This window comes from Ambystoma mexicanum, chromosome 8 (genome assembly GCF_040938575.1).
Source record: "Ambystoma mexicanum isolate Mex_15411 chromosome 8, UKY_AmexF1_1, whole genome shotgun sequence".
Taxonomy (NCBI): domain Eukaryota; kingdom Metazoa; phylum Chordata; class Amphibia; order Caudata; family Ambystomatidae; genus Ambystoma; species Ambystoma mexicanum.
This window is the reverse complement of record NC_090929.1, coordinates 1421414294-1421441322: the sequence shown is the minus strand read 5'-3', so window position 1 is coordinate 1421441322 and position 27029 is coordinate 1421414294. Positions and strand designations below refer to the sequence as shown.

Genomic DNA, 27029 nt, shown 5'->3' with positions numbered 1-27029 from the left:
TGATTCCAGAAGGCAAAATCCTTGTTAGAGCATCAAAGATTGGTCCCTCATGGAAGGCTTTGAATGGACAGATCTGCTGTGGCGAAATATTCTTGAACCTTCCTACAAGACTTTACGGGAACCATGTTGGGGTTAAGACTGGCCAACGCCCCCAGCTATTGGGGTGAAGATAAGGATTTTCAAGAATGGTGCAGACCTTTTCCATAACTACACCAGGGTAGTATTTAAAGTGACCTACTGTTCCAAACACTTGCCTACAGCTGGACCCTTGTACCCATGACTCTTCCTGTTGATTGTCAACCCCTGGAAGTATCCTTGGCAACCTTCTAGTCTGGGAAGGGCAGAAGATGGTGTGATGAATCCGGTGGATTCATGACTGTTTTCACGGAAGTGACCTCCTCCCATATGGCAAGGGGACAGCAGCCGCTACCTGATCTTGACCCTGGTGGTGACTGTATGAGGAAAGATCACATGGGGGAGACTACCTTCGGGGAGATATCCTGACTCGGTATCCCCCCTTTGCCCATGAAGAAGACACTCTCATACCCAATTTCCTAATGATCTATTGCCATGTGTTTGTTTCCCCATATAGAGAAAGTAAAGAAACATCTTCCCAAATTTCTTTAGGTCAAACCCCCATCTATGACTGAAAGTATAAAGACTCCAACAAAGCCCTTACCACCTGTGGTGGACCCTGCAAGTAGTATGCATCAGAAACCATCATTAGACTTCAATTTCCACAACCACATAAGTACTGAGACAAGGAGAAAGAAGGAATTGATACAGAGCAGCAAGAACATCAATTGTAATGAGCGTACTAGCTGTTGGATGGAAACACTTGTGCGTGGGACCTTTAAATGTTGTAATCGAATTATGAGACGGATACCAGGAGAAGATGCAGCATCTCCATTGAAGGTGAATAGAGGCCGGAGGCACGAGCCGGTGTGTGGAAGCTGTAGGCACGAGTTGTAGTGCAGAAGCTGGGAGCCCAAACCAGTGAGGCGGAGCACAAGAGCTTGTCAGCAGCAAAGGACAGAAACATGGCGCGAGCAAGGTATACCGTGGAGACGCCAGTACCCAATGAGGATTCTTGGGTGTCCGGTAGCTGGGAGAAGCAGTGTTGTCCTTACCAGGAGCCGAGGAGAAACAGGCATTGAGGAGAAGAGCTGCAAGGAGAGCTGGAGAGACATCAGAAATGCCTAGGTTGGGAAGAAAGTAGCAAAGTTATGCTGCATAAATGCGAGGGAGACAGAATGTGCCATGAAGAGCCCGGGCAGAATGGGGACCCCGGGGTGTTTCAGCTACCGCGCCATAGAGAATATGAACATTGTGAAGTTATGGAAAGTGCAATAACAAGAATATTGTTTGTGTCTCGAAAGGCACAGTGTCAACCTAAACCCCAATGAGAAATTAATGCAAAGTGGGGAAAAGCTTAAAAGAACAGTGAAACAAGTAGCTATACCATGTCAAGAAAAGGTATATGCTACTTGGATGTAAAAGAGGAATTAAAATATAGGAAAGTCCTGGCAAGCGTACACCAGGCAGTTGAAGGCAGAGGTCCTGGCAGGTGAGTATAAAAGGCAGTTGTGAGTGCAAGAAATGTCCTAGCAAGAGAGTACACCAGGGAGTAGAAGGTGCATAAAGAGTCCTGGCAGGAGAGTACACCGGGCATTAGAATGTGCGTAAAGAGTCCTGGCAGGAGAGTACACCAGGCAGTTGAAGGTTCATAAAGAGTCCTGGCAGAGGAATATACCAGGCAAATTGCAAACCCACAAGGAGTGTCAACCAAAAACAGTGTTGGTTAAACTGCGAAGGAACTTTTGTTAAGGAAGAACTTACAAGGTTGAATAGTTTTCATCTAACAGGATTGTTCTGGGACAAGAAATACTCAGAGGACTGTTAGACTCAGAGACATATGTGATACCAGTGAAGAATCCAGGGGAAGGGAATCCCCCTCTGGAACTAAGGTCTTTCCCATTTAAGAGAACATTTACTTTCGAGCTGTTCTATTTGTATTTTAGGAACACTTTTTGCAAAAACCAGGTTAAAGACATTTCAACTTTTCACTATATTATTTTGTTTTTAGTGTGAGGGTCAGGATAGAATGTTTGACCAGAAGGACGGCTTTTGATTTAAGACATCCTGACGAAGATATATCCTTAGTTTTTGGTTTTAGCTAAGGAAACTCCTCTTAGAGCAGGGTCAGAGAGGCATTTTCCCAATCCATTTAATTTAATAAAACATTCTTCAACCAAAAACATGACAACTTTGTGTCCGGCTTTCTTTTCTGACCCCTCACAATGGGCCCACCTTTCCTCAAAGAACTAGTGACGTTTCTCACAGCTGCCCCGGGACCAAAATAAGCCAACTTTGGCTGTCCCTGCTATTTCAGACTGATAAAAGCTACTGCAAGTTCTTCTAATATCTTTCAGCTGATGCAAAGACCCAACAGAGATGTCTGTGAAACACTTCCCTTCGAGCGGTTTTAAAATTTTCCAATCTGAACATCGCCTGTCTTTTTTAAGCTTCCTCGCATCTCAAGCTGTAAACACATGTCAAATAACATCATGTTTTAGGACTCAGCCAAGTCAGCTCACCTCTGAAGTTGAATCATGGCTTCACACATCCAGAAACACTTGAAGCATCGAACCATATGGATTTGAACATTGTTGCTTCTTTGAGGTTTCTTTGCTTTGCTTCTTGAATTGAACAACATTGCTGTGTATTTCATTACAGGGATGGGTTGTTCATATCTTTTATAATTATTCTGTTCTTTTAGTTTAATCAAAGTCTTATTTTTATAGAATCTTGATGGACATTTCTTTAATTTAAAACTTACTGGACTATTGTTGTTCGGATGCGTAGCTCACACCTTCTTACCTTAAAGAGAGAAAGGTGGTACACCATTCAGGCTGTGCCTGTTTCACCTTTTTTATTGTGATCAATGCTGATTGAAGTATTGTGGGGCATAGTAAGAGTTTTAGAAACTGTTAGTCGTCCCTGTACTCCTGCAGAGCAGTAGTCATTTAGTCACACCATTGCAGAGATCTACGTGATAACTTCGAAAAAAGTACAGGCAAGTCACAAAAAATTGCATTTATTTACATGAATTTCAACATTGTTCATCGAAGAAAATGAGGGGGTAGCCCCCACATCCGACCCACCTTAATTATTACCTCAGCCAAAGCCCCCCTCCATTTTGCAATGAGCTATGTTTAAATTTGTTAATAAAGTTCAGAGGCCGATTCATGGAATAATTAGCGCGGCGCAAGTGGGCAAAAACGTGCGAATCGCAGTGGAATAGCGAAAATCGCAGTGCAATAGCGAAAATCGCACGAAAAGCAGCGCACGTCGATTCATGGAAGGCCGTGCGCGAGAAAACCAGCGGATGTGCGATAAAAAGTGCGCGGCGCACGTTGGCGCACAGGCCATCTAACAGCGTGCGCCAGGTCACTGCGAAAATCGCACAGGCCACAGCGAAAATCGCACATAGCGCGGCGCACGCAACAAAAGTAGGCGGAACACGGGCGTAACACTCGGAATGGGGAACAACTTGCCAAAACATGGGCGTCACGGGGGAAGTACAGGGCACAAGTGCGCGGAACGCCCACACGCTCGCCTACAACACGTATTCATGGAATAGAATAGGGGAAAAAAGCGCACGCTCAAACCAGCGCACAGGCACAAACACGACCGCCACAAGAAAGCAGGCGGTAGCGTCTCTGCGGCTGTAAGAAATGTGCGCCAAAAGGTGCGCCAACAAATCGCACCTATATACTGCCATGATGAATGTCCCATACTGTGGCCCTCCAGGAAAAAAGACGTGCAAAGGGGTACCCACAAACACGGACACCCACTGACAAAAAATACGTGTGCGTGTATACCGGGGTGCGCGGGAAGTCTAACACGCGATTTCAGCAGGGTACGTGCATCACAGGGGTTCGCGTGAAGTTTCACACGCGATCGGGTCTGGGGGAGCGGGCTACGTGTATATCAGGGGTTCGCGTGAAGTTCCACACGCGAACAGCCTGGGCGCGTGTATTTCAGGGGTGCGCGGGAAGTTCCACACGCGAATAGCCTAGGCGCGTGTATTTCAGGGGTGCGGGGGAAGTTCCACACGCGAACAGCCTGGGCGCGTGTATTTCAGGGGTGCGGGGGAAGTTCCACACGCGAATAGCCTAGGCGCGTGTATTTCAGGGGTGCGGGGGAAGTTCCACACGCGAACAGCCTGGGCGCGTGTATTTCAGGGGTGCGCGGGAAGTTCCACACGCGAATAGCCTGGGCGCGTGTATTCCAGGGGTGCGCGGGAAGTTCCACACGCGAATAGCCTGGGCGCGTGTATTTCAGGGGTGCGCGGGAAGTTCCACACGCGAATAGCCTGGGCGCGTGTATTTCAGGGGTGCGCGGGAAGTTCCACACGCGAACAGCCTGGGCGCGTGTATTTCAGGGGTGCGCGGGAAGTTCCACACGCGAATAGCCTAGGCGCGTGTATTTCAGGGGTGCGGGGGAAGTTCCACACGCGAACAGCCTGGGCGCGTGTATTTCAGGGGTGCGCGGGAAGTTCCACACGCGAATAGCCTGGGCGCGTGTATTTCAGGGGTGCGGGGGAAGTTCCACACGCGAACAGCCTGGGCGCGTGTATTTCAGGGGTGCGCGGGAAGTTCCACACGCGAATAGCCTGGGCGCGTGTATTTCAGGGGTGCGGGGGAAGTTCCACACGCGAACAGCCTGGGCGCGTGTATTTCAGGGGTGCGCGGGAAGTTCCACATGCGAACAGCCTGGGCGCGTGTATTTCAGGGGTGCGCGGGAAGTTCCACACGCGAACAGCCTGGGCGCGTGTATTTCAGGGGTGCGGGGGAAGTTCCACACGCGAACAGCCTGGGCGCGTGTATTTCAGGGATGCGGGGGAAGTTCCACACGCGAACAGCCTGGGCGCGTGTATTTCAGGGGTGCGCGGGAAGTTCCACACGCGAATAGCCTGGGCGCGTGTATTCCAGGGGTGCGCGGGAAGTTCCACACGCGAATAGCCTGGGCGCGTGTATTTCAGGGGTGCGCGGGAAGTTCCACACGCGAATAGCCTGGGCGCGTGTATTTCAGGGGTGCGCGGGAAGTTCCACACGCGAACAGCCTGGGCGCGTGTATTTCAGGGGTGCGCGGGAAGTTCCACACGCGAACAGCCTGGGCGCCTGTATTTCAGGGGTGCGCGTGAAGTTCCACATGTGATTTGACAGTGTGGGTCCTCCCAGGTGTACCCTGTACACCCTCCACGGCCCCTGCAGGCAGCCCACACCACAGGGGACTACCCTGCATCCCTGGTCATGTCCCGCAGGCAGCCCACCCACCATGGGCATGCCCCCCAGCAAAGGCACATGTCTCCTTGAACTAATGAACACCAACTCATGTCCCCTTGCACCCCCACCCCCCAGCACTGTGGGGCACCTGCCAGCAGGCCCCCACCCATGTCCAACTCATGTCCCCCACCCCCCCCACCCCCCAGCACTGTGGGGCACCTGCCAGCAGGCCCCCACCCATGTCCAACTCATGTCTCCCACCACCCCCACACCCCAGCACTGTGGGGCACCTGCCAGCAGGCCCCCACCCATGTCCAACTCATGTCTCCCACCACCCCCACCCCCCAGCCACCAGGGTCACCCTCCACCAGGCCCCCACTCATGTCTACCACCACCCCCACCCCCCAGCCACCAGGGTCACCCTCCACCAGGCCCCCACTCATGTCTCCCACCACCCCCACCCCCCAGCACTGTGGGGCACCTGCCAGCAGGCCCCCACCCATGTCCAACTCATGTCCCCCACCCCCCCCCCACCCCCCAGCACTGTGGGGCACCTGCCAGCAGGCCCCCACCCATGTCCAACTCATGTCTCCCACCCCCCCCACACCCCAGCACTGTGGGGCACCTGCCAGCAGGCCCCCACCCATGTCCAACTCATGTCTCCCACCACCCCCACCCCCCAGCACTGTGGGGCACCTGCCAGCAGGCCCCCACCCATGTCCAACTCATGTCTCCCACCACCCCCACCCCCCAGCACTGTGGGGCACCTGCCAGCAGGCCCCCACCCATGTCCAACTCATGTCTCCCACCACCCCCACCCCCCAGCCACCAGGGTCACCCTCCACCAGGCCCCCACTCATGTCTACCACCACCCCCACCCCCCAGCCACCAGGGTCACCCTCCACCAGGACCCCACTCATGTCTCCCACCACCCCCACCCCCCAGCACTGTGGGGCACCTGCCAGCAGGCCCCCACCCATGTCCAACTCATGTCCCCCACCCCCCCCACCCCCCAGCACTGTGGGGCACCTGCCAGCAGGCCCCCACCCATGTCCAACTCATGTCTCCCACCCCCCCCCACACCCCAGCACTGTGGGGCACCTGCCAGCAGGCCCCCACCCATGTCCAACTCATGTCTCCCACCACCCCCACCCCCCAGCACTGTGGGGCACCTGCCAGCAGGCCCCCACCCATGTCCAACTCATGTCTCCCACCACCCCCACACCCCAGCACTGTGGGGCACCTGCCAGCAGGCCCCCACCCATGTCCAACTCATGTCTCCCACCACCCCCACCCCCCAGCCACCAGGGTCACCCTCCACCACGCCCCCACTCATGTCTACCACCACCCCCACCCCCCAGCCACCAGGGTCACCCTCCACCAGGCCCCCACTCATGTCTCCCACCACCCCCACCCCCCAGCACTGTGTGGGACCTGCCAGCAGGCCCCCACCCATGTCCAACTCATGTCTCCCACCCCCCCCACACCCCAGCACTGTGGGGCACCTGCCAGCAGGCCCCCACCCATGTCCAACTCATGTCTCCCACCACCCCCACCCCCCAGCACTGTGGGGCACCTGCCAGCAGGCCCCCACCCATGTCCAACTCATGTCTCCCACCACCCCCACCCCCCAGCACTGTGGGGCACCTGCCAGCAGGCCCCCACCCATGTCCAACTCATGTCTCCCACCACCCCCACCCCCCAGCCACCAGGGTCACCCTCCACCAGGCCCCCACTCATGTCTACCACCACCCCCACCCCCCAGCCACCAGGGTCACCCTCCACCAGGCCCCCACTCATGTCTCCCACCACCCCCACCCCCCAGCACTGTGGGGCACCTGCCAGCAGGCCCCCACCCATGTCCAACTCATGTCCCCCACCCCCCCACCCCCCAGCACTGTGGGGCACCTGCCAGCAGGCCCCCACCCATGTCCAACTCATGTCTCCCACCCCCCCCACACCCCAGCACTGTGGGGCACCTGCCAGCAGGCCCCCACCCATGTCCAACTCATGTCTCCCACCACCCCCACCCCCCAGCACTGTGGGGCACCTGCCAGCAGGCCCCCACCCATGTCCAACTCATGTCTCCCACCACCCCCACCCCCCAGCCACCAGGGTCACCCTCCACCAGGCCCCCACTCATGTCTACCACCACCCCCACCCCCCAGCCACCAGGGTCACCCTCCACCAGGCCCCCACTCATGTCTCCCACCACCCCCACCCCCCAGCACTGTGGGGCACCTGCCAGCAGGCCCCCACCCATGTCCAACTCATGTCCCCCACCCCCCCCACCCCCCAGCACTGTGGGGCACCTGCCAGCAGGCCCCCACCCATGTCCAACTCATGTCTCCCACCCCCCCACACCCCAGCACTGTGGGGCACCTGCCAGCAGGCCCCCACCCATGTCCAACTCATGTCTCCCACCACCCCCACCCCCCAGCACTGTGGGGCACCTGCCAGCAGGCCCCCACCCATGTCCAACTCATGTCCCCCACCCCCCCCACCCCCCAGCACTGTGGGGCACCTGCCACCACGCCCCCACTCATGTCTACCACCACCCCCACCCCCCAGCCACCAGGGTCACCCTCCACCAGGCCCCCACTCATGTCTACCACCACCCCCACCCCCCAGCACTGTGTGGGACCTGCCAGCAGGCCCCCACCCATGTCCAATCCATGCCCCCCTGCACCTGGGTCCCAACATTCCCCAATCATGTCCGTAATGCCCATCCTCCCCTGCCAAAAGGCCCAACCAACTATCACACCCACCCACATATCAAAGGCAATTACATGTTACACCCCCAATGTAAATAATGCAATTTAACACATGTCTGTCACACACAATGGCTGCAAGTGAATGACAAAACACCCAACATGACATGCCTGAAAGCAATGAGATGATACGACACATTGAAGATTAAAAAAATAATATGTATTGAACAGCAAATAAGAAAAAACACAAAGCAAATCAAACAAAACAAGATGAATGTCCAAGAAAAAAATCTGAAAAATTAAAATAAGCCAATTAAGAAGATCATCCTGGGTCCATGAGCCCTACCAAATTAAACCTAACTGACTACTAACTAAAAAGTGAACTATATACAAAAAAGTGGTGCATTGTCCAATCGCAACCAAAAAAAAATCAAAAAAACAAAGGAAACCTAACCCTAACTATACAACTATATACAAAGGCAGCGGGCTATTCGGACGGCTCACTGGTTGTTGTCATGGGCCAGGGCATCATCGAACTCCTGGTCAATGGCTTGGAGGCGGGCATGTTCCCTGGCCCCGAGGTCCCGCAGGGATAACGCAGTGTCCAGCTCAAACTCCCTGCGAAGACCCTCGAGGCACTCAGCCCGCCTCAGCGCCCTCCGCATGGAGTCCTCCGCCCTGACCATCGTGAGCCGTTCCTCCTCTGCCCGCTGCCGCTCCGCACCTATCCGCTGGCACAACCTCTCCCACACGGAAGCCACTCCCATTCCAGGGTTCTCCTGCCCTCCGGCCGATGCCTGCACCCCTGATGTTGATGGCCCCGAGCCATGATGCCTCCCACGTTGAGCCTGCTGCTGCCTCCGACGCAACTGCCTGTGCCAGCACGACGGCATCCAGGCTGATGGAAACCACCGACGCCGTCGTGCACGTGCCCTGCCCGATGATGCCGTCACATCCTCCATCTGCTGGGGTCCAGTTGCTCTGGTGTCCACCCCTGCTGGATCTCTGACTCCCGACTGTGGCAGGGATGGGATCCCCACCGAGCTGGCTGCATTGGTCGGGGCAGGTCCACAGGGGGCCCTGGTGGCATCTGGGCTGGAAGACGGCAAGGAGAACGACTGGTGGATAGCCTGCACAGAGGAGGAGAGGGCCGCCACATTGGCCAACACATGCAGGAAACCCCCGAACATGGCCGATCCCAATTGGGCCACGTCGGCACGGTGCACTTCGTGATGACGTGCGTGCTCCTCCCGGGAAGCACGCACGGCATCACGAATCACAGCCGTGCGCATCGCGACCCCAATCAGGACCTTCTCCGCACGGCCAGGGGTTCCCACGTCCGCAGGTGGAGGGGAGTCAGGTGACATGGACATCCCCTCTACCTGCGGACAGGCCTGGGACGGGGCATCCCTGCTGGTGCATGGTGGTGCACTCACAGGGTCAGGGACAGCGACATGCACAGGCCCCTCCACGGTGACCTGTGCTGCCTCCTGCCCCTGGCCCTGGACTGCACCACTTGCACCAGCAGGGATGCCCCCACCAGGCCCCATGTGTGCCCCAGTGGCGGCCTCCTCCTCCTCTGTGCAAACCACCAACCTGGATGGCTCCTCACCGTCTCCCACCGTAGCAGGCCCCTGTGGGGGCTCACCCACCCCTTCCGCTGCAGCCGTGGGGGCATCCCCGCCGCCTTGCTCCACAGCGCCGTCTCCGCCCTCTTCTTCACTAGCCGCTGCGTAGAGGGAGACAAAGAACACAAGCATCAGGGCACTGTACAATGGTCCCCTAGACAGGAAGCAATAGCAGATGAGCACCACTGTCAAAGTACACTTCCATCATGTCCCTCCACAACACATGGGTCAGTCCAGGCAAAACACACACAGTAACAGGCATGGTGCATGCCATGGACATTTCCATGCATGTCCAATGGACTCTTGAAACATTCAATGATATGTAACTCACATGCATCATGCCTCATGCCCATCACATGCACACACTTCACCTCAGTCACATCCATCTGGCCCCAAACACACCAAACACAGCGGTTACAAGGGTAATTTGGCTGCTTTACTGAATCTCTGCATTGTCACACACATGTGTCATGCATCCATGGCATGCACAAGTCACAGACACGCAGGTCAGGCACACAGACATGGCTACCATATATGTACCTGGCATCAGCACCCATCCCTCACCCCCACCCATGTCCAGGTACAGAGACTGGCATGCTCTCATGTTCAAAATCTGAATAGGGCTCCCCATGCGGCATTTCAACACATGCAACAACCATGTGCATCACACATCACTGGTCGCACATGCATTACCATGATGTCCCTGCACACATACATGCATACATGGCCTATGGCACACATACAGGCAAGTATCATAGAACCAGCACACCGCAACATGCCCTGTCTCACACAGTAATGCATGGACACTTACCGCTCAACTCCAGACGGGCCTCCCTCTCAAGGATCTGGGCGTGGAGCGCTGGGCGTACGCGTTCCAGGACCCTCATCTGGATGGAACTCATGCGGCCCCGGCCCCCCTCCACGAGGCGCCGGGCCTTCACAAGGGTCCTGGACCTCAAGTCCTCCCAGCGCTTCTTGATCTTCAGGACGTCGCGGGTTGCCACCCCCTCCGCGTTGATGGCAACCACACAGTCGGCCCAGATCCTCTGCCGTCCTTCCTTGCTGGCGCGGGACGATCCAAAGAGGGCATCATACTGCCCCAGGACATGCTCCACCAGGACACCAACTTCGGTGACAGTGAAGCTGGTGCCCCTCTGCCCCTCTGGCCTGGGGTTGCCACTGGTGCCAGATGTGGAAGTGCCCGACATGGCAACTCCAGAGGCAGGTGTGGGTGGGCAACTGGGTCCTGGGGCTGGGCTGTGGAGCGATGTAATACCAGTCGGGAGTCTTCAGTTCCAGCAGGGGTGGACACAGCAACTGGACCCCTGCAGATGGCTGATGTGCAGGCACCAAATGGCAGGGCACGGTGGCAGCAGGCAGGCAGGCAGGCAGGCAGCAGCAGATGGCACGTGGGAGGCTGCTCGGGGCACTGGGGGGCAGTAACTCGGCCTTCTGGGCAGGAGCGTGGGCTTCCGTGTGTTTTCGCGTGGCCAGCTTGATACGGAGTGATTTGGCACGTGAAAATCCTGCACGTCAGCGTGAAATCCGAGGAAAGGCCCTTAGCGCGTAAGCGCGTCAGCACGCATACGCGATTCTATTGGACCAGAGTCCCTCAGCGCGTAAGCGCGTCTGTGACGTGACCCGCACGGGTGTTCCCCACTCAGCACGTGATGACGGGGCACACGTGGAGATACTGCACGTCAGAGTGTCATCGCGTGTAATTGGACAAAAGTGCGCGTACACGCGATTGGCCTATGTACGTGTATTTAATGGGTGCGCGGCCACTTACACACGCAAGTACGTCAGCGAACCTGTATCACGTGGTGCGTGTGAATTTCCGCACGCTATTGGACTGGGAACTGGATTCCAGGGGTGCGCGGGTCACACGCTGTATCCCGTGGTGCGTGTGAATTTCCGCACGCTATTGGACTGGGAACTGGATTCCAGGGGTGCGCGGGTCACACGCTGTATCCCGTGGTGCGTGTGAATTTCCACACGCTATTGGACTGGGAACTGGATTCCAGGGGTGCGCGGGTCACACGCTGTATCCCGTGGTGCGTGTGAATTTCCACACGCTATTGGACTGGGAACTGGATTCCAGGGGTGCGCGGGTCACACGCTGTATCCCGTGGTGCGTGTGAATTTCCACACGCTATTGGACTGGGAACTGGATTCCAGGGGTGCGCGGGTCACACGCTGTATCCCGTGGTGCGTGTGAATTTCCACACGCTATTGGACTGGGAACTGGATTCCAGGGGTGCTCGGGTCACACGCTCGCCTAGAACACGCGCTAAGCATAAATTGCGGACTTTAACAATAACAAGCTCAGACGCCAGGATGAACATACCGTTCCTAGCAGCAGTGGCAGTGGGCTACCAAAGGAGGAGGAGGAGGATAGTCAGGGCCAGAATATTCACACCCAGAACCAGCCTTTTCGGGATGCCTGATGACCAGGTGTATGGGAGGTACAGGTTTCCACCACACATCATACTGGACCTGGTGAGTGAGTGGGAGGATGACCTCACATCACCCACCCTGTGCTCCCAAGCACTCAGCCCCCTGGAGAAGGTCCTCAATGTACTGCACTTCTTAGCCACTGGATCATTTCAGCGGACAAGTGCCATAGTGGGTGGGGTGTCACAGGCCACCCAGTCACGCTGCCTACACCAGGTCTTGAACATCATGACTGCACGCCCATCAGTCCGCAGGCACATATACCTGCCCAGAACACCTGCAGAAAGGCATGCTGCCGCCCTGGATTTTTACGCAGTGGCACGATTCCCCAAAGTGCTAGGTGCCATCGACTGCACCCATGTGGCTCTACGTCCCCCCAGGGCATCTGAGCACATCTATAGGAACCGCAAGCACTGGCATTCCATCAACGTGCAGGTAGCATGTAATGCCAAGGGAATCATCACCTCAGTATATGCCAACTATCCCGGCTCCACCCACGACAGCTTCATTTACCGAATGTCCACCCTAAGCCGGGACCTAGAAGCTGGGCGGCATGGCGATACATGGCTGCTTGGTGAGTATGTATGCCACTGCACATGCATGCATGTTGGATACTGAGCAAGGTCACAACCTCACCAATGATACCAATCCCCACCTCCACAGGGGACAGTGCCTACCCTCTCAGCCCCCACATGATGACGCCAATTCGGAACCCCACCACGCCACCCCAGGTAAGATTTAACACAGCCCACATTACAACCAGGGGCATAGTGGAGCGCACATTCGGAGTGCTGAAGTCACGCTTTCGCTCCCTTGACCGTTCTGGCGGGCAGCTGTTATACGCTCCCCCAGTAGTGTGCAGGATCATAGTGGCAGCATGTGTCCTGCACAACGTTGCAACACGCCGGGGCCTGGCCGTGGACATGGTGGTGGCCCCACATCCCCAACCACATGCACAGCCGCTGCGCATGGGAGGGGAAAGGGCACGGGGGGAGGCAGCCCGTACACAGCTAGTGGCTAATTACTTCACATAGAAATCACACCCCTGTGGAGTGCACACTGCCCTGGCACATTCCATCTGACAATCAATGATGACTCAACCTGACACTGATCCTGAATGTGTGGAGAATGAACCGGGAATTCCATGTCAGCCTGAGATTGTTCACCTGGAAGTGTCACAATGTGTGCATCCCTACCCACACAGACACCACCAATGCAGTATTGTGAAGTTACACATTGAAGCAGCTAAAATGAATACCCACTTGCAAAATGCAACAAGAGGACAGTGCCATGTCAGCCAACCCAACCCCAGCACTGCCACACGACACACCGTGCCATGTCATGCTAATTGCAGGTAAACAAAGTAATCCCCACAACATGACATCACTCTCACTATGTACAGTGGCACTATTAGAAACCTGCAACACCTGAAATGCTCACAGCAATGCCGGACCAACAACATACTTGAGCACGTAGTACCATTAACATGACATCAAAAATGTTACATATTAGTAGTCTCACCACCTGGAAATGCCTGCACTCCCACCACTACCAACTGTGCAGTGTTGGCGCCATGTAGAGTTGTAGGTGCACTGCTGCCAACATGGTCCCCATCGCCAGACTAGAGGTCCTTGTGTGGACTTGAGGAAGGGACCTGCAAATTGGGAGGTAGACACAGAAGAAGAGTTACACATCAATGCAACATGCTGTGTACAACACAACAACAATATGCACTATGAATGTATACACAGTATTGACTACAGACTGGCCACACAGCTCATGGGAGTCCAACGTCACTGTGTAATTCACTGTCACTTGGGCACACCCTTTGCAAGCCCATGGAAACGGGAAGCAGGAGGGGTGTGTGTGACTCAAACCCAAGCATCTGAACCAAATACATTACAAGCCTGCATGTGCCCAGCCACAATGCAGCGTATGCCCACAGGAACCACGGAAGCCAACACATCGAAGCCAACACATCGGAGCCAACACATCGGAGCCAACACATCGGAGCCAACACATCGAAGCCAACACATCGGAGCCAACACATCGGAGCCAACACATCGAAGCCAACAGATCGGAGCCAACAGATCGGAGCCAACAGATCGAAGCCAACAGATCGGAGCCAACAGATCGTCCCAAAAAAATTGGGAATAAAAGAAATAAAAATAAAAATAAAAATAAGAAACAATCAAAAATGGCCATTGATGGGCCCGGGGGGGTTGGGGAGGCCACCCAGGAGGTCCGAGGACAGGATGCACACCAGAACCCACCTGCGTGGATCCTGGGAAGATAAAACACCTCCATGGGCTCATGGCCCACACGGCTACCCTATTGTGGGAGTATCACTGCTGTCGCTATTATCACCCTGTGCAGCTGCATCCGGAGGTGGTTGCACTATGGGAGGCAGCCCACGCAAGGCCCTAGTCTGCTCCTCCATGGCTGCAAGCATGCGGGTGTGGTAGGTCTGGTTCTGGAGGATGAGTGTGCGGAGGTCCCCATGCAACAACTCACGGGATGCCCGGACCTCCGCCCTCGTTGCCTGCATCTCAGCTGAGAGCGTACGGGTGAGACGCTCCAGCTGCTGTTCTGTCCTTTGGTGTGTTGAAGCCTCAAGCTCAACAAGAGTCGTCCTGAGGTGTAGGAGCTCCTGCCTCAGGGCTTCCCTGTGGCCCTGGGACTCAATGGAGATGGCCTCCTGCAGAGTCGCCAGTGCCGCCCGCCTGTCCCTGTTGGACCCCAACATGTCCTCCCTGTGTGACTGGCAGATGGAGTCGGTTGCCTGCTCTAGTCGCTCCATCAGCCTTTCTGGGGGGACAATGGAAGTGGCCACCCTATCCATGGCCTGAGCCATCATCTCGGATGATGCAGCCTGTTGGGTAGCCATACCGTAAATGGATTGCTCCCATGCGGTATTGCCGGGTGGCGTACGGCCACCACGTCGGCGGGCACCACACCTGTCTGGGGCAAGGCGAACTGCGCCTTGCTGTGCCGGCACTGCCTGAGGCTGCAGGACTGCATTCCCCCTCTGATCTGCTGGCCCAGGAACAGGATCAGATGTCGCGGAGTGTGACCCTGCATCCGTAACCACCGAAGGCGTAGCTGCCAACACTGACATCCCCATGGAGGGTACTGACCCTGGAGCAGGTGGGTGAGACAGAACAGAATCCCTCCCTGGAACACTCACCTGCGACGGCACGTAGGTCTCATCCGAATCAACACCTGAGTACAGCTCGGGGGAGGTGCAGCCAGAGACACCCCTTGAGAGCACGACCTGCAGCACTTGTGGGTTCTCCCCCACCACCACACCACGTCCCTCACTGGTGGTTGGTCGGCCCTGGGACACCTCCTGGGTCTGCACCATCTCCACAACCCCAGCAGTATCAGGTGCGTCTTCCCCTGCAAAGACATGAAAACAAAGTAATGGAAACAGGCATTAGCACCATGGCACACATTGAGGGCTGAGAAGCAAGAGAACCAGTACTTGATTGACACATGTCCCACATGACTAAAACCCTCCCATGCATGCACCCTCACTGCGTATGAAGTGCAGGCAAATGGCACACACTGATGACACCAAGATGGAAGATGAACAAATTTTCTGCATGCTGCCTGGCAGTGGCATCACACATTGGCCTGTGATTGGCAGGTGAAACACACATGCCATCACACAGATGGCATGTACCATTGCTATTGAGTGAAGATGGAGAGGAGGGCAGCACCTATTCATTCAGTCCAGTTCCCGCATGTAATAGCTTTTCTGATTCTAACAGGTCAGATTTTTCACCTGGAGCTGCCAGTCTGAAATGGTCAAATTGCACAGGGACATGTGTGTACAAATGATATCCAGGTAACAAAGTCACTCCACTTTACCATACCCATGTCAGACATGTGACTAGTGGACAGCGACATGCCTAGTGAAAGTGGTGGAATGCAAACAAACTGACTGAATGAACAGTGAAAAATAAGCAAATATGTTGTGTCAAGGTGACACTTCAAGGGCAACTGGCGTGCAGTTGTGCTAGATGTCTACTGTTGGCAGAAGGGATACTGCTATGGCCAAATGCAGCTGCGCAGGAAGTATTGCATGAAGCACATGGCTGACCCATACGACTGAGGCGCACACACTCTCACCTGGCACCCAAACAGAAGCCCTCACACACACACCATGCACATGGATGACACACACATGCATGTGCACTCACCGGACAATGCCTCGTAATCAGCCAGATCTCCCACGCCTTGGATCTGTTCCTCCGTGACGTAGGTCCCAGCGACTGACTCATGTGGAGTGAGTTCCATGTCTACTACTGGAGACCCACCTCCAGTCACTAGAGTTGCGGCATGACTTGAGGCCAGCTTACTCTTTGCCCTGCGCTTTAGGTCATTCCAGCGCTTATAGCAATCATTGGCTGTGCGCCTCACGATTCCAAGGGCACTTACGATGTCCGCAACGGTCTGCCAGTGTGCCTGGCGTTGTGCAGGTGTGGTCTTGGATCCTGCAACAATGACCATCTCGTTGTCATGTCCGGACACATACTCGACAAGTGCATTCAGTTCGTCATCCGTGAAGCTGGGCTTCCTGGACGGGCCGGACTGTGTAGCCGTGTCTGGGGCATCAGCCTGTGCCGGACGAGCACTCTTCCTCTTCCGCTTGGAAGGTGGTGGTGATCCTGAGTGTCCTGCGCCGCTCTGGACACTAGGGGCAGGAGCCCTGGTGGACTTTGTATCAGGAGTGTGGGATTGCACACTCAGCATGGGAGTTGGTGCAGGCATTGGCTCTAGTGTGATGGTGTCAGGGGGAATGTCAGCAGCATGGACTAGGACCGACACTGTCCTGGCTGGGTGTGTGAGGGCTGGGGTGGATGGAGCCGCAGCTGCCCCTGTAGCCACTCCGCCCTGCCTCCTTGGTGCAGCAGATGACCTTGCTGCCCCAGATCCACGTGGCATGATGGCATCAACGTGCACCAGCGCACGTGTCGTAGCCCTGCTGACCTGGAAGTCAGCCATGGAGTCAGCCAGGTCTGGTGCCACAATGGGCTGGTCCAACAAGGGCTGAGCATGGATGGTGTCAGCCACTTCAGCCTCAACGGGAGGGGGGGAGGGGGGGAGGGGGGGGGATGATGGGTGCCCTTGACTGGTCCTCCACACATGGGGGGACAGGCTCACCCTGCAAGTTACGACCACGTCCCCTACCGGATCCACCACGGCCACCACTTGTGGCTCTTCCACCTTTGCCACCCTTACGGAATCCTCGCCTCCCAGCCATGGCACTGATATTAATGTGCGTATGGGAGTGGCTGTAGACAATTGTCCTGGGCAATTGGGGGTCAAAGGGGTTGGGTACCAGATGGTAATTGTACCCTAGTGCTCTAGCACGGCTGATTGTAACCCCTGGGGAAAGATGACGGGTCACGCAACGCACAGGAGGCCCAAAAAAGGGAGATGACGTGCACGCAACCCCTCCTAGACCACGTGTGCAGAAAGAAAAACCTGCACTACGCTGTGGCACCCAGTAACACAAGAATGAACGTATGCGTGTCACACGCAGCCTAGAATGACCTCTGAAGGGGTAGGCTACACACGGGGCAAGCACAGAAGTTGGATACGTGCGTGACTCACCGTCTGCCAGGTAAAAGAGCGTGAAGAATGAGCGCGTTTGGCTGGCTAAACCCCCGCCAAAAGAAGATGTGTACGCTGTCTGAGAAGACAGGACAACAGTAGAAGGGGACACTGTTTGAGGGAACAGGCCCAGGTAAACCAGTAAAAGAGAAAAAAGAGAAAAAGCTGTCAGAGGTAACAGGGAATACGAACTGGAAACGCCGTGAAGTAAATCGCGTGTGAAACGACAAGAAGTACAGATTTCACCCACTCGCTCTCCACGAAAAGCACGTACAAGGAAATGGTGTTCTACATGTACCTTATATACAGGCCCACACGTACAGCGTCACTTACGCGGCGTGTACGTTCACCAATCACACGCTTTGTCACTCCTGCGTGTAGATCCATTTTCACCAATCACACGCTTTGTCACTTCTGCGTGTAGATCCATTTTCACCATTCACACGCTTTGTCACTTCTGCGTGTAGATCCATTTTCACCAATCACACGCTTTGTCACTTCTACGTGTACATCCATTTTCACCAATCACACGCTTTGACACTGGGACGTGTCACGCAACAATTTCCTGCACGTGCAGTTGACTATAGGCGCGCATATGCTGTTGACGGGTTTACGCGCTAAGGGCCTTTGCTGACGTGTGGGATTTCACTCCCTATCAGGCTGTCCACGCGTTCACACACGAGAGACCACGCTCCTGGCCAGGAGGCCAAATTACTGCCCCCCAGAGCCCTGAGCACGCTCCCACCTGCCATCTGCTGCTGCCTGACTGCCTGCTGGCCACGTGCCCCACAGTGCTGGTGGGTGGGGGTGTTGGGAGACATGGGTGGGGGCCTGGTGGAGGGTGCCCCTGCACTGGTGGGGGTGGTGGGAGACATGGGTGGGGGCTTGGTGGAGAGTGCCCCTGGTGGCGGGGGGTGGGGGTGGTGGGAGACATGGGTGGGGGCCTGGTGGAGGCTGCCCCTGGTGGCGGGAGGGTGGGGGTGGTGGGAGACATGAGTGGGGGCCTGGTGGAGGCTGCCCCTGCACTGCTGGGGGGTGGGGGTGCAGGGGGACATGAGCAGGTGTGCAGGGTAGTCCCCTGTTTTGTAGGCTGCCTGCAGGGGCCGTGGAGGGTGTACAGGGAACACCTGTGAGGACCCACCCAGCCTAATCGCGTGTGATGATTCCCACGCACCCCTGTAATACACGTACCCTGGCCAATCGCGTGTTAAACTTCCCGCATACCCCTGTAATACACGTACCCTGGCTAATCGCGTGTTAAACTTCCCGCGTACCCCTGTAATACACTTACCCTGGCTAATCGCGTGTTAAACTTCCCGCGTACCCCTGTAATACACGTACCCTGCCTAATCGCGTGTTAAACTTCCCGCGTACCCCTGTAATACACGTACCCTGGCCAATCGCGTGTTAAACTTCCCGCGTACCCCTGTAATACACGTACCCTGGCTAATCGCGTGTATAACTTCACGCGTACCCCTGTAATACACGTACCCTGGCCAATCGCATGTTAAACTTCCCGCGTACCCCTGTAATACACGTACCCTGCCCAATCGCGTGTTAAACTTCCCGCGTACCCCTGTAATACACGTACCCTGGCTAATCGCGTGTTAAACTTCCCGCGTACCCCTGTAATACACTTACCCTGGCTAATCGCGTGTTAGACTTCCCGCGTACCCCTGTAATACACTTACCCTGGCTAATCGCGTGTTAGACTTCCCGCGTACCCCTGTAATACACGTACCCTGCCCAATCGCGTGTTAAACTTCCCGCGTACCCCTGTAATACACGTACCCTGGCTAATCGCGTGTTAAACTTCCCGCGTACCCCTGTAATACACTTACCCTGGCTAATCGCGTGTTAGACTTCCCGCGTACCCCTGTAATACACGTACCCTGGCTAATCGCGTGTTAAACTTCCCGCGTACCCCTGTAATACACGTACCCTGGCTAATCGCGTGTTAAACTTCCCGCGTACCCCTGTAATACACTTACCCTGGCTAATCGCGTGTTAGACTTCCCGCGTACCCCTGTAATACACTTACCCTGGCTAATCGCGTGTTAGACTTCCCGCGTACCCCTGTAATACACGTACCCTGCCCAATCGCGTGTTAAACTTCCCGCGTACCCCTGTAATACACGTACCCTGGCTAATCGCGTGTTAAACTTCCCGCGTACCCCTGTAATACACTTACCCTGGCTAATCGCGTGTTAGACTTCCCGCGTACCCCTGTAATACACGTACCCTGGCCAATCGCGTGTTAAACTTCCCGCGTACCCCTGTAATACACGTACCCTGGCTAATCGCGTGTATAACTTCACGCGTACCCCTGATATGCACGTTACCCGCTTTGCGTTCCTTGTTTGGCAGCCCTGTAAACTGGTCCAGGGTTAGCGCAGCCCTTTGCGATGATTTAGCGATTTTGATGGCTTTTCCTTGCGCGAGGGCGTTCTTGGGGGCGTTACTGGCGCTGCTGCAGGGTCGCTGCGATACTCTGCGCCACGGCTGGTTTGGGAGCATGAAATCCATGAATACGCTGTGCGCGGAAATCGGTTTTAGCGCACGTGCCTGGCGCAGTCAATCGCACGCGGACACTCTGCGCCAGCCGCTTGCGACACTTTTCAGCGAAATTCTATGAATTACCCTGTCAGTGTTTTCTGACTCGCAGCATTAGTCTTTGATATTTTGGTATGATACCAAAAAATCAACATTTTCAGCAATGCTTCTCAGGCAATCCAAAATATAGGCCTAATGCATCCCCTACATTCTTATGCCTTCCTATTTTCCCTATAATAAGAAATTCTATGTGATGAGTTGGATGTCAACATAGACTCCCAGCTCAAGCACTGGTTCCCAAGGCCCTTTAGACTAGCAAAGGACCAACTTGAGGTGAAACAGAAATACAGTGGGTCTCATTCAAAGTTTGGCGGTGCAGGAAAGAAAGTGGTGGTAATGCTGTTACTGCCACATTTCCTGCACTGCCAAACATCAAGTTTGCTGGTGGGGTTACCTGATTTACCTCCAACCAAGAGCTGGAGGTAACTCAGGCTCCCACAGGCAATAAACAGCCAGTATTACCCGTGTTGGTAATACCGGCTAGCCCTCCATGGAGTCCTATGGACTCTATGGAATAGGAATTTACCTACCGTAGGCTGGCACCTGTAATATGCTGGTAATTCTGGCATATCAGGCACTGGTAATGGTAGGTCTGTTTTCTGGTATCCCGCCCAAATTACTGGCGAGATACCGGCAAACTTCTAATGAGGGCCAGTATCTCATGTTTACGAAGATCTGAAAAGGGTGCTGACTAACAGTGCCATGACCAAGTTTTAAACATTCATGAATTAACACTTTCACATCGTGTAAAATATTTGAACGTATTTCTTTCTTTGCCACATCAGGGCTGGCATTACAATACATGTGCACACACAAACACAGTGAAACTGTATTTGAGTTGCCGCTAATAAGATTTTGAATTCATAGACACAGTTTGCTTCTTGGCACACGGGCATGAGTGAAGAAGCGAAATAATTAGCCTAATGGATGTAGGAGAACAGCCACCAGTAGAGTGTCGTTTGTGGAGCCACAGAATAGTAAAATCCGATCTGTTTTTCAGAATGAGCAAAAGTAAATGCATTGGTAATCTCCATTGAAAATCATATGTACACATTTCTCGAATGCAATCATTGGAGAAATCTTCAAAACGTACCTGGATTTACTTCGTGGTGGTATGACAAGTGCACCACTGCAGGTCAGTGAACTCCACGCACGCACACGCACACACACGGAAAGGGCAGCATGGCGATATTAAGTTGAGCATCCAAGGTTAGCGTAAAGTGATAGGAATACCACAATGCGACTCTGCACTAGGACTCATTATACAAACAACACGCAGGTGCAGGTAATCCATTGGCAACTAGATTAGGTGATCGCTCGGGAACTTAGAATCTGGGTCAAAGGCATCTCATTCGCTTTCAGTCTATTCGTCATTTCCTCCAGAAAACATCCATTGTCTGACAACACTTTTTCTTTCTTCCATCTAGAGCAAGAAGCATGCCAACAAGGTGCGGCTTTACTACATGCTGCACCCCGAAGATGGCGGCCCTCCTTCCAAGAAACTACGGCCTGATGACCCGGTAACTGCATGTGCATGTAGAATGGATTTTCTTTTGACTGAATTGTAGCCGTTCCTATTTTGTTTTTCCTCTATTTGTTGTTCTCAGGGTGTGCCACGTTGCACGAAGTAGAGAAGGATCACAGAATGGCCAGCAACTCTGCAAAGAAGAAAGTGGGGTGGTTAGGGGAAGGGAGAATGGTGTTAAAGTCCAAGAGAGAATATTGATGGAGGAATATTAGACAAACATTGGCAAAGGCAGTGGTTTTGACTGATGTATAGACATTGGCTTAATATTCCTGTACTTGCACCACTTGCCATATTTTGCTGTTTTACAGCTAGAAAGTAACATTATTTTTCAGATATTGGCATGATGTGCTCTGGTGCTCAGGAAATTATATCAAAATGTCACCACGATCGTGGCAAAATTACTAATACTGCGCCTGAGTGCTGTGCAAAATTCCTGACCCCCATTACTGCGCCCAAGCAGAGCTGGGGTTGCACGGATGTCCCCCGCTTACCATTACGGTATGCGGGGGACACATTCTATGTGTATGTATCTAGAGCACAATGTTGGGGTATAGTATGTGCCCAAGGAACTGCTCCAGGCTGTATGTGCAGTGCAGTGCTGGTGGTGGCTGTGGGGTATATTTATGGGGCAAAATTTAATGCAGGGAGTTCGTCCCACAAATCAAAGGCACCACACCAATATAACTGTTGATATAATTCAATCTAGCCCTGTCTATGAAACATATCATACCACATAGATCCCTCCCCTTGTAGCAATAGGTAAGTCAAGAATCAGTCAGGTGTGTAGAAAGAATATATATATATTATTAATAAATAGTCAAATTAATAGTTGTACAAACTAACAAGTCACACCACTTCACTCTGTGGCCCAAATGCTTTTCTTTCCTAACAATTTACTTTTTGCACACATTGAAAACACCAGCTTGTTTAGGATAGCACAGATCACAGACTCTTTAACCCTACAACATGTACATACAGTTTCCCTTCTTTGGTTATTTCCACTCTGGTCACATAGAAACATAGGTCTATAGAATACTTCAGATACCTGGGTTACTCACAAAATACTCTTAATTTGCAAAATTGTGCCGCACACTGGACATGAAGGAACAATTTAAGTTCACAATACACTTTGCATGGGGTTTACTTTATAACATGTAGAACCTTGAAACCTGACCGTATCATACACTTGGCAATACACTCTACAAGTTCAATTTAAAAAACATGCAACCGTTTTCTATTGACAAAAGCAATTTCCCATATGCAGTGTGGCACACAACCGACTTTTAAAAACAAAACACTTTTTATGTATATGGAGCTATCAGGAGTCAATTTCTCACTCTCTGTAGAGAGTAGGCTTTTAATCAGCGACTTCACTCTATTTAATTTGGCAACACATTCTTCCACCCCAGCACAAACCCAAATATTCAGTTTATATTCAAAACCCCTCTGCTTTAAGGCAGGGTCCTGGGTATGGTGAACAGTTATGAATATCTTTTCTATAAGTACACACCTTCCCTTTAGGGGATTTTGGAGTTTGACACAATAAGGTCAGGGACACCCACTAATTTTAAGTTACTATACCGTTAATCAGCTCTAGGAGAGAGATTGGAGGTTTCAAACTCCCCCAATATCACCCCACATTAATTGACTATATGGGAGTTAATTAAATTATTATTTAGTAAAAATACTAAGGATCTACTTGGTCAGCCCATGCAATCAATAGGGAAGATTTTAAATCAGGCAGATCCCGACAAGACTTGGTTTGGTTGGACAAGTTTACTTACATAGAATATCTCTGGGTTTTGTGGTCAGGAAAAGACAACTGGGCTCCTGAATCATCTCATGGGCCACATGGGGACTTGGTAAAATGACCTCTACAGGTTCAGTCATGGATAGCTCCATAATCTATCCCTTTATGTGCCACTCCAAGTTCCCTCCAGCTTTTAGTCTTCCTCGTGGTTTAATCCACCTCACATGCAATGTTGGTACTCCATCAAGTTTTTACAGCAGGTCCTACTCAGATGATTTCAGACAGCTCTCTTCCTTTCCCATTGTGTGTCACCTTATAAATCTTTAACCACTCCCAAATTATCTACATTTGGATGTTTCAGCTGATTTACTAACTATTCTGCTTGGACATGCATTTTCCAACTCCATTGCAACCATTGGTTCCTGCAGTTACTAGGCATCATCCGTACAAGTTATAACTCTACCCCTTTGAAATTGCATTTTGGACCACTTTAGTTATGACCTTAAAAAGAACAACATGGCAAAGCTTTTCAATTTACAAATATAAAAAATGGTCTAATCATTCCAGACTTAATTAAATGTTTCTCATTTCAGCACGATGTTTCAGGTTTGAATGGCAGATTTTTGTAATTTAATCCACAATGGTGACTGTTATCAACACAAGCTTTTCTATACAGATATCTAATTCAATGAGCTGCCATCTCTCCAAACCTCTGCTTCATGACATTTTCACTTTATAACTTTAGTTATAAATTTCTAGATAGGTTTTCCCATAAGTGTTTTAATTATATTTGAACCATTTTTATGCACATTATGGTTCTCAAAATAATCAACCATAATGATTTCTCCAAAAGAACCAATGGTAATTTCAAGGCATATGCATACTTTGACTTTAATTACATATGTATTCATTGTTCAAGAAACTTCACATGTAATTCAGGCCCTTTGTTTCTTTGTCGGTTTGGCCTGGTGTAAAACACTTAACATTCTTGCAAAGTAAAAGGCATTTAGAAGTGTTCTTATCTTATTGACAAGATGGGTCTAACTCTGCCCCTCACTCATGTGGCAGTCTTCTGTAAATTCTCACTATTTTGTCAGATCCTGGACTTAACCAGAAATCACATTTTAATTCAATGTATTTTTAAGAGTTCACTTCGATTAGCCTGGTCTTTTGTTTTCACAGGAGCATCTGTTCACCTCATAAACCCTTAGTTTGGCACAAGCTCCGCCCCTCTTCTAGGCTCTGTGCGCTTATAAGACATTCTTTAGATGAAGAGAAGATGCAGGACTTGACCTTTTGGCTTGCTGTGGGGAAAAATCACTGAGCTCAGCACAGCTCTTTGTTCAGTCCTAGGAACAGCAAATAAATGATGCTTTTACATTCTGACTTTTCTACTTGGCACTTGCACCAATGTCTTGAAATACAAAATATAGTTTTCCATCTTCATTCTCGCAGTTTCTTTTAACACCATAATATGTAACTTTTAATTCTCTTCTGCGGTGTAGTTTGATATTTAAAATATTCCTTATTCCAAGCTGCAGAATGCACACATTTCCATGGTCTCTCGATTTTAGCAAATGAACCAGATTTTTCATGGTTTTGCAGTTGAAATGAACTGCTGGCCTTTTCTTTGCTTGTCCGATTACAATAACGTATTTCGGCACTTGTAGGCTTGATGTGGCCAGGGCATTTAATGGTTCCTGGGCTATATTTAACCCACTTTGGGCCTCATCACGACTTTGGCGGTAACCCTTAAATTCGGCGGTCGCGCTATTACCGCCGGATTTAAGGGTCCGCCAAATCAGGACTTCGGCGGATTTTGCCCCAGCTCTTGGCTGGGGGGAAATCCGCTGAAAATTCACGCTATTACCGCTGGCGGGAAATCCGCCGGCGGTAAGAGCACGAATTTTCCCCATTGAGCCCAATGGGGAATGGGGCATTCCCGAATGAGCTCAATGGGGAATGGGGAATTACATTGGCGCCGAACTCGTGATCCGGCACTAGTAGCGCTGGGGAGTTCGGCGGTAGGGCTAATACCACCAGAGGAAATACCGCCGGCGTTACCACCAAAGTCGTGATCAGGCCCTTTGTGTCTCTGTGTGCAAAGTTGGGATGTTTTGTGTATCTGTGTGTGTTTGTGTAGTGCTGGGGTGGTGTGCAAATTGTGTGCATATGTGTGTGTGTGGCTGTGTGTGTATGTATAGTGCTTGGGCAGTTGATCTGTGTGTGTATGTAGTACTGTGGTCTGTGCACGTTGCAGGGCTGGTGGTGTGTGTGCAAAAATGGTGGGTGTTATACAGTCCAGCTCTGAGTGTGGGCACATGTATGTGCATTCACAGTCGAGTGCTGAAGGTGGTTTTTGAGTACAATGCTGTGATGAGGGTTGTGTTTGTAAAGAAAGTCCTACCATACCTCTTTTCCGATTCCCTTGCCTTTCTTGACGACCCTATATTACTGTGATAATGCACCCTGCTGTAGTGTGACCCCTATGGGTCGAGTATAAATTGGGAGGGGGTGCGCGATAGTTAAGAGTAAGGCACTATGAAATAATACCTGTTAAAGACCACGGGTAACACTCTTTGAAAACGTGATCATGACGATTGTATATGTTTTGAATATATATTACAAACGCAACACCAAATCCTTTGAAATTAAGCAACTGCCAGATGTATCCTGCTAGTTTTCGTGTGGTGCAACGTGTCTCGCCAAAGTGCAAATCAGTTGGTCATGCACCATTTTACACAAAGAAGTACCCAAGCCAAAGGACAATGCGAAAGAATACCTGACACCGTTCTTTCTCGGTAAATGAGCATTTGATTATTGCCGCCATGAATTCCACATAATGTGGCTTCATGGATTGCCCCTGAATCACGTGCAGCAGCCGAAGCCTGGCACAGAGTCCAGTTTTGTCAGTTGTCCAAGTGCTGTTTTTGCCAAGAACTCACCTCTTCTTAAAACTCGAACCTGGGAAACACTGAAGAAAATAAAGTTAAATAGGACAGTGAGAAAAGACGGATCTGTACTCTTTGTGAGTGAAATATGTCACGTATCCTTGGTAAATTTTAAATGTCAGTCTTGATGATTATATGATCATATTCTCGTTGACATTTAGTAAAATCACACCCTGTTGCCTTGGTTCCTCTGCATCATGTTAATTATATTTGTTGAAAACATTTTACAGATCCCAATAAACTGTTAATTCTAAATTAAATCTGAAATCTCATGTCTGTGGGGAGGCTTGGATCTTTTTATAGGGGTTTTTGCTGACGTTTCAAACGTAAAGCTGTGTGGTCCTTGTGTGGCAGCGTTAAGTAAACTGTCAATGCAATGCATGACATGAAGCAGCGAGTGATTGCGAGAATAATACTTCTCCACTTGGGGCTGGGAAGTCTACAGACTCAGGAAACCTACCTACAATATGTACTATATGAC

At 52.2% G+C, this 27029-nt stretch overlaps 1 protein-coding gene across 2 annotated transcripts in view; it reads left to right on the top strand.

The window, feature by feature from the left end:
* Positions 1-27029, top strand: part of LOC138473064 (zinc finger matrin-type protein 4-like) — a 1763309-nt gene that overhangs the window by 581173 nt on the left and 1155107 nt on the right. For both annotated transcript variants that reach the window (XM_069611557.1, XM_069611558.1), the window contains exon 3: positions 21747-21839. In XM_069611557.1, the coding sequence (XP_069467658.1) occupies positions 21747-21839 (93 nt within the window). The remainder of the gene's footprint in view (positions 1-21746; positions 21840-27029) is intronic.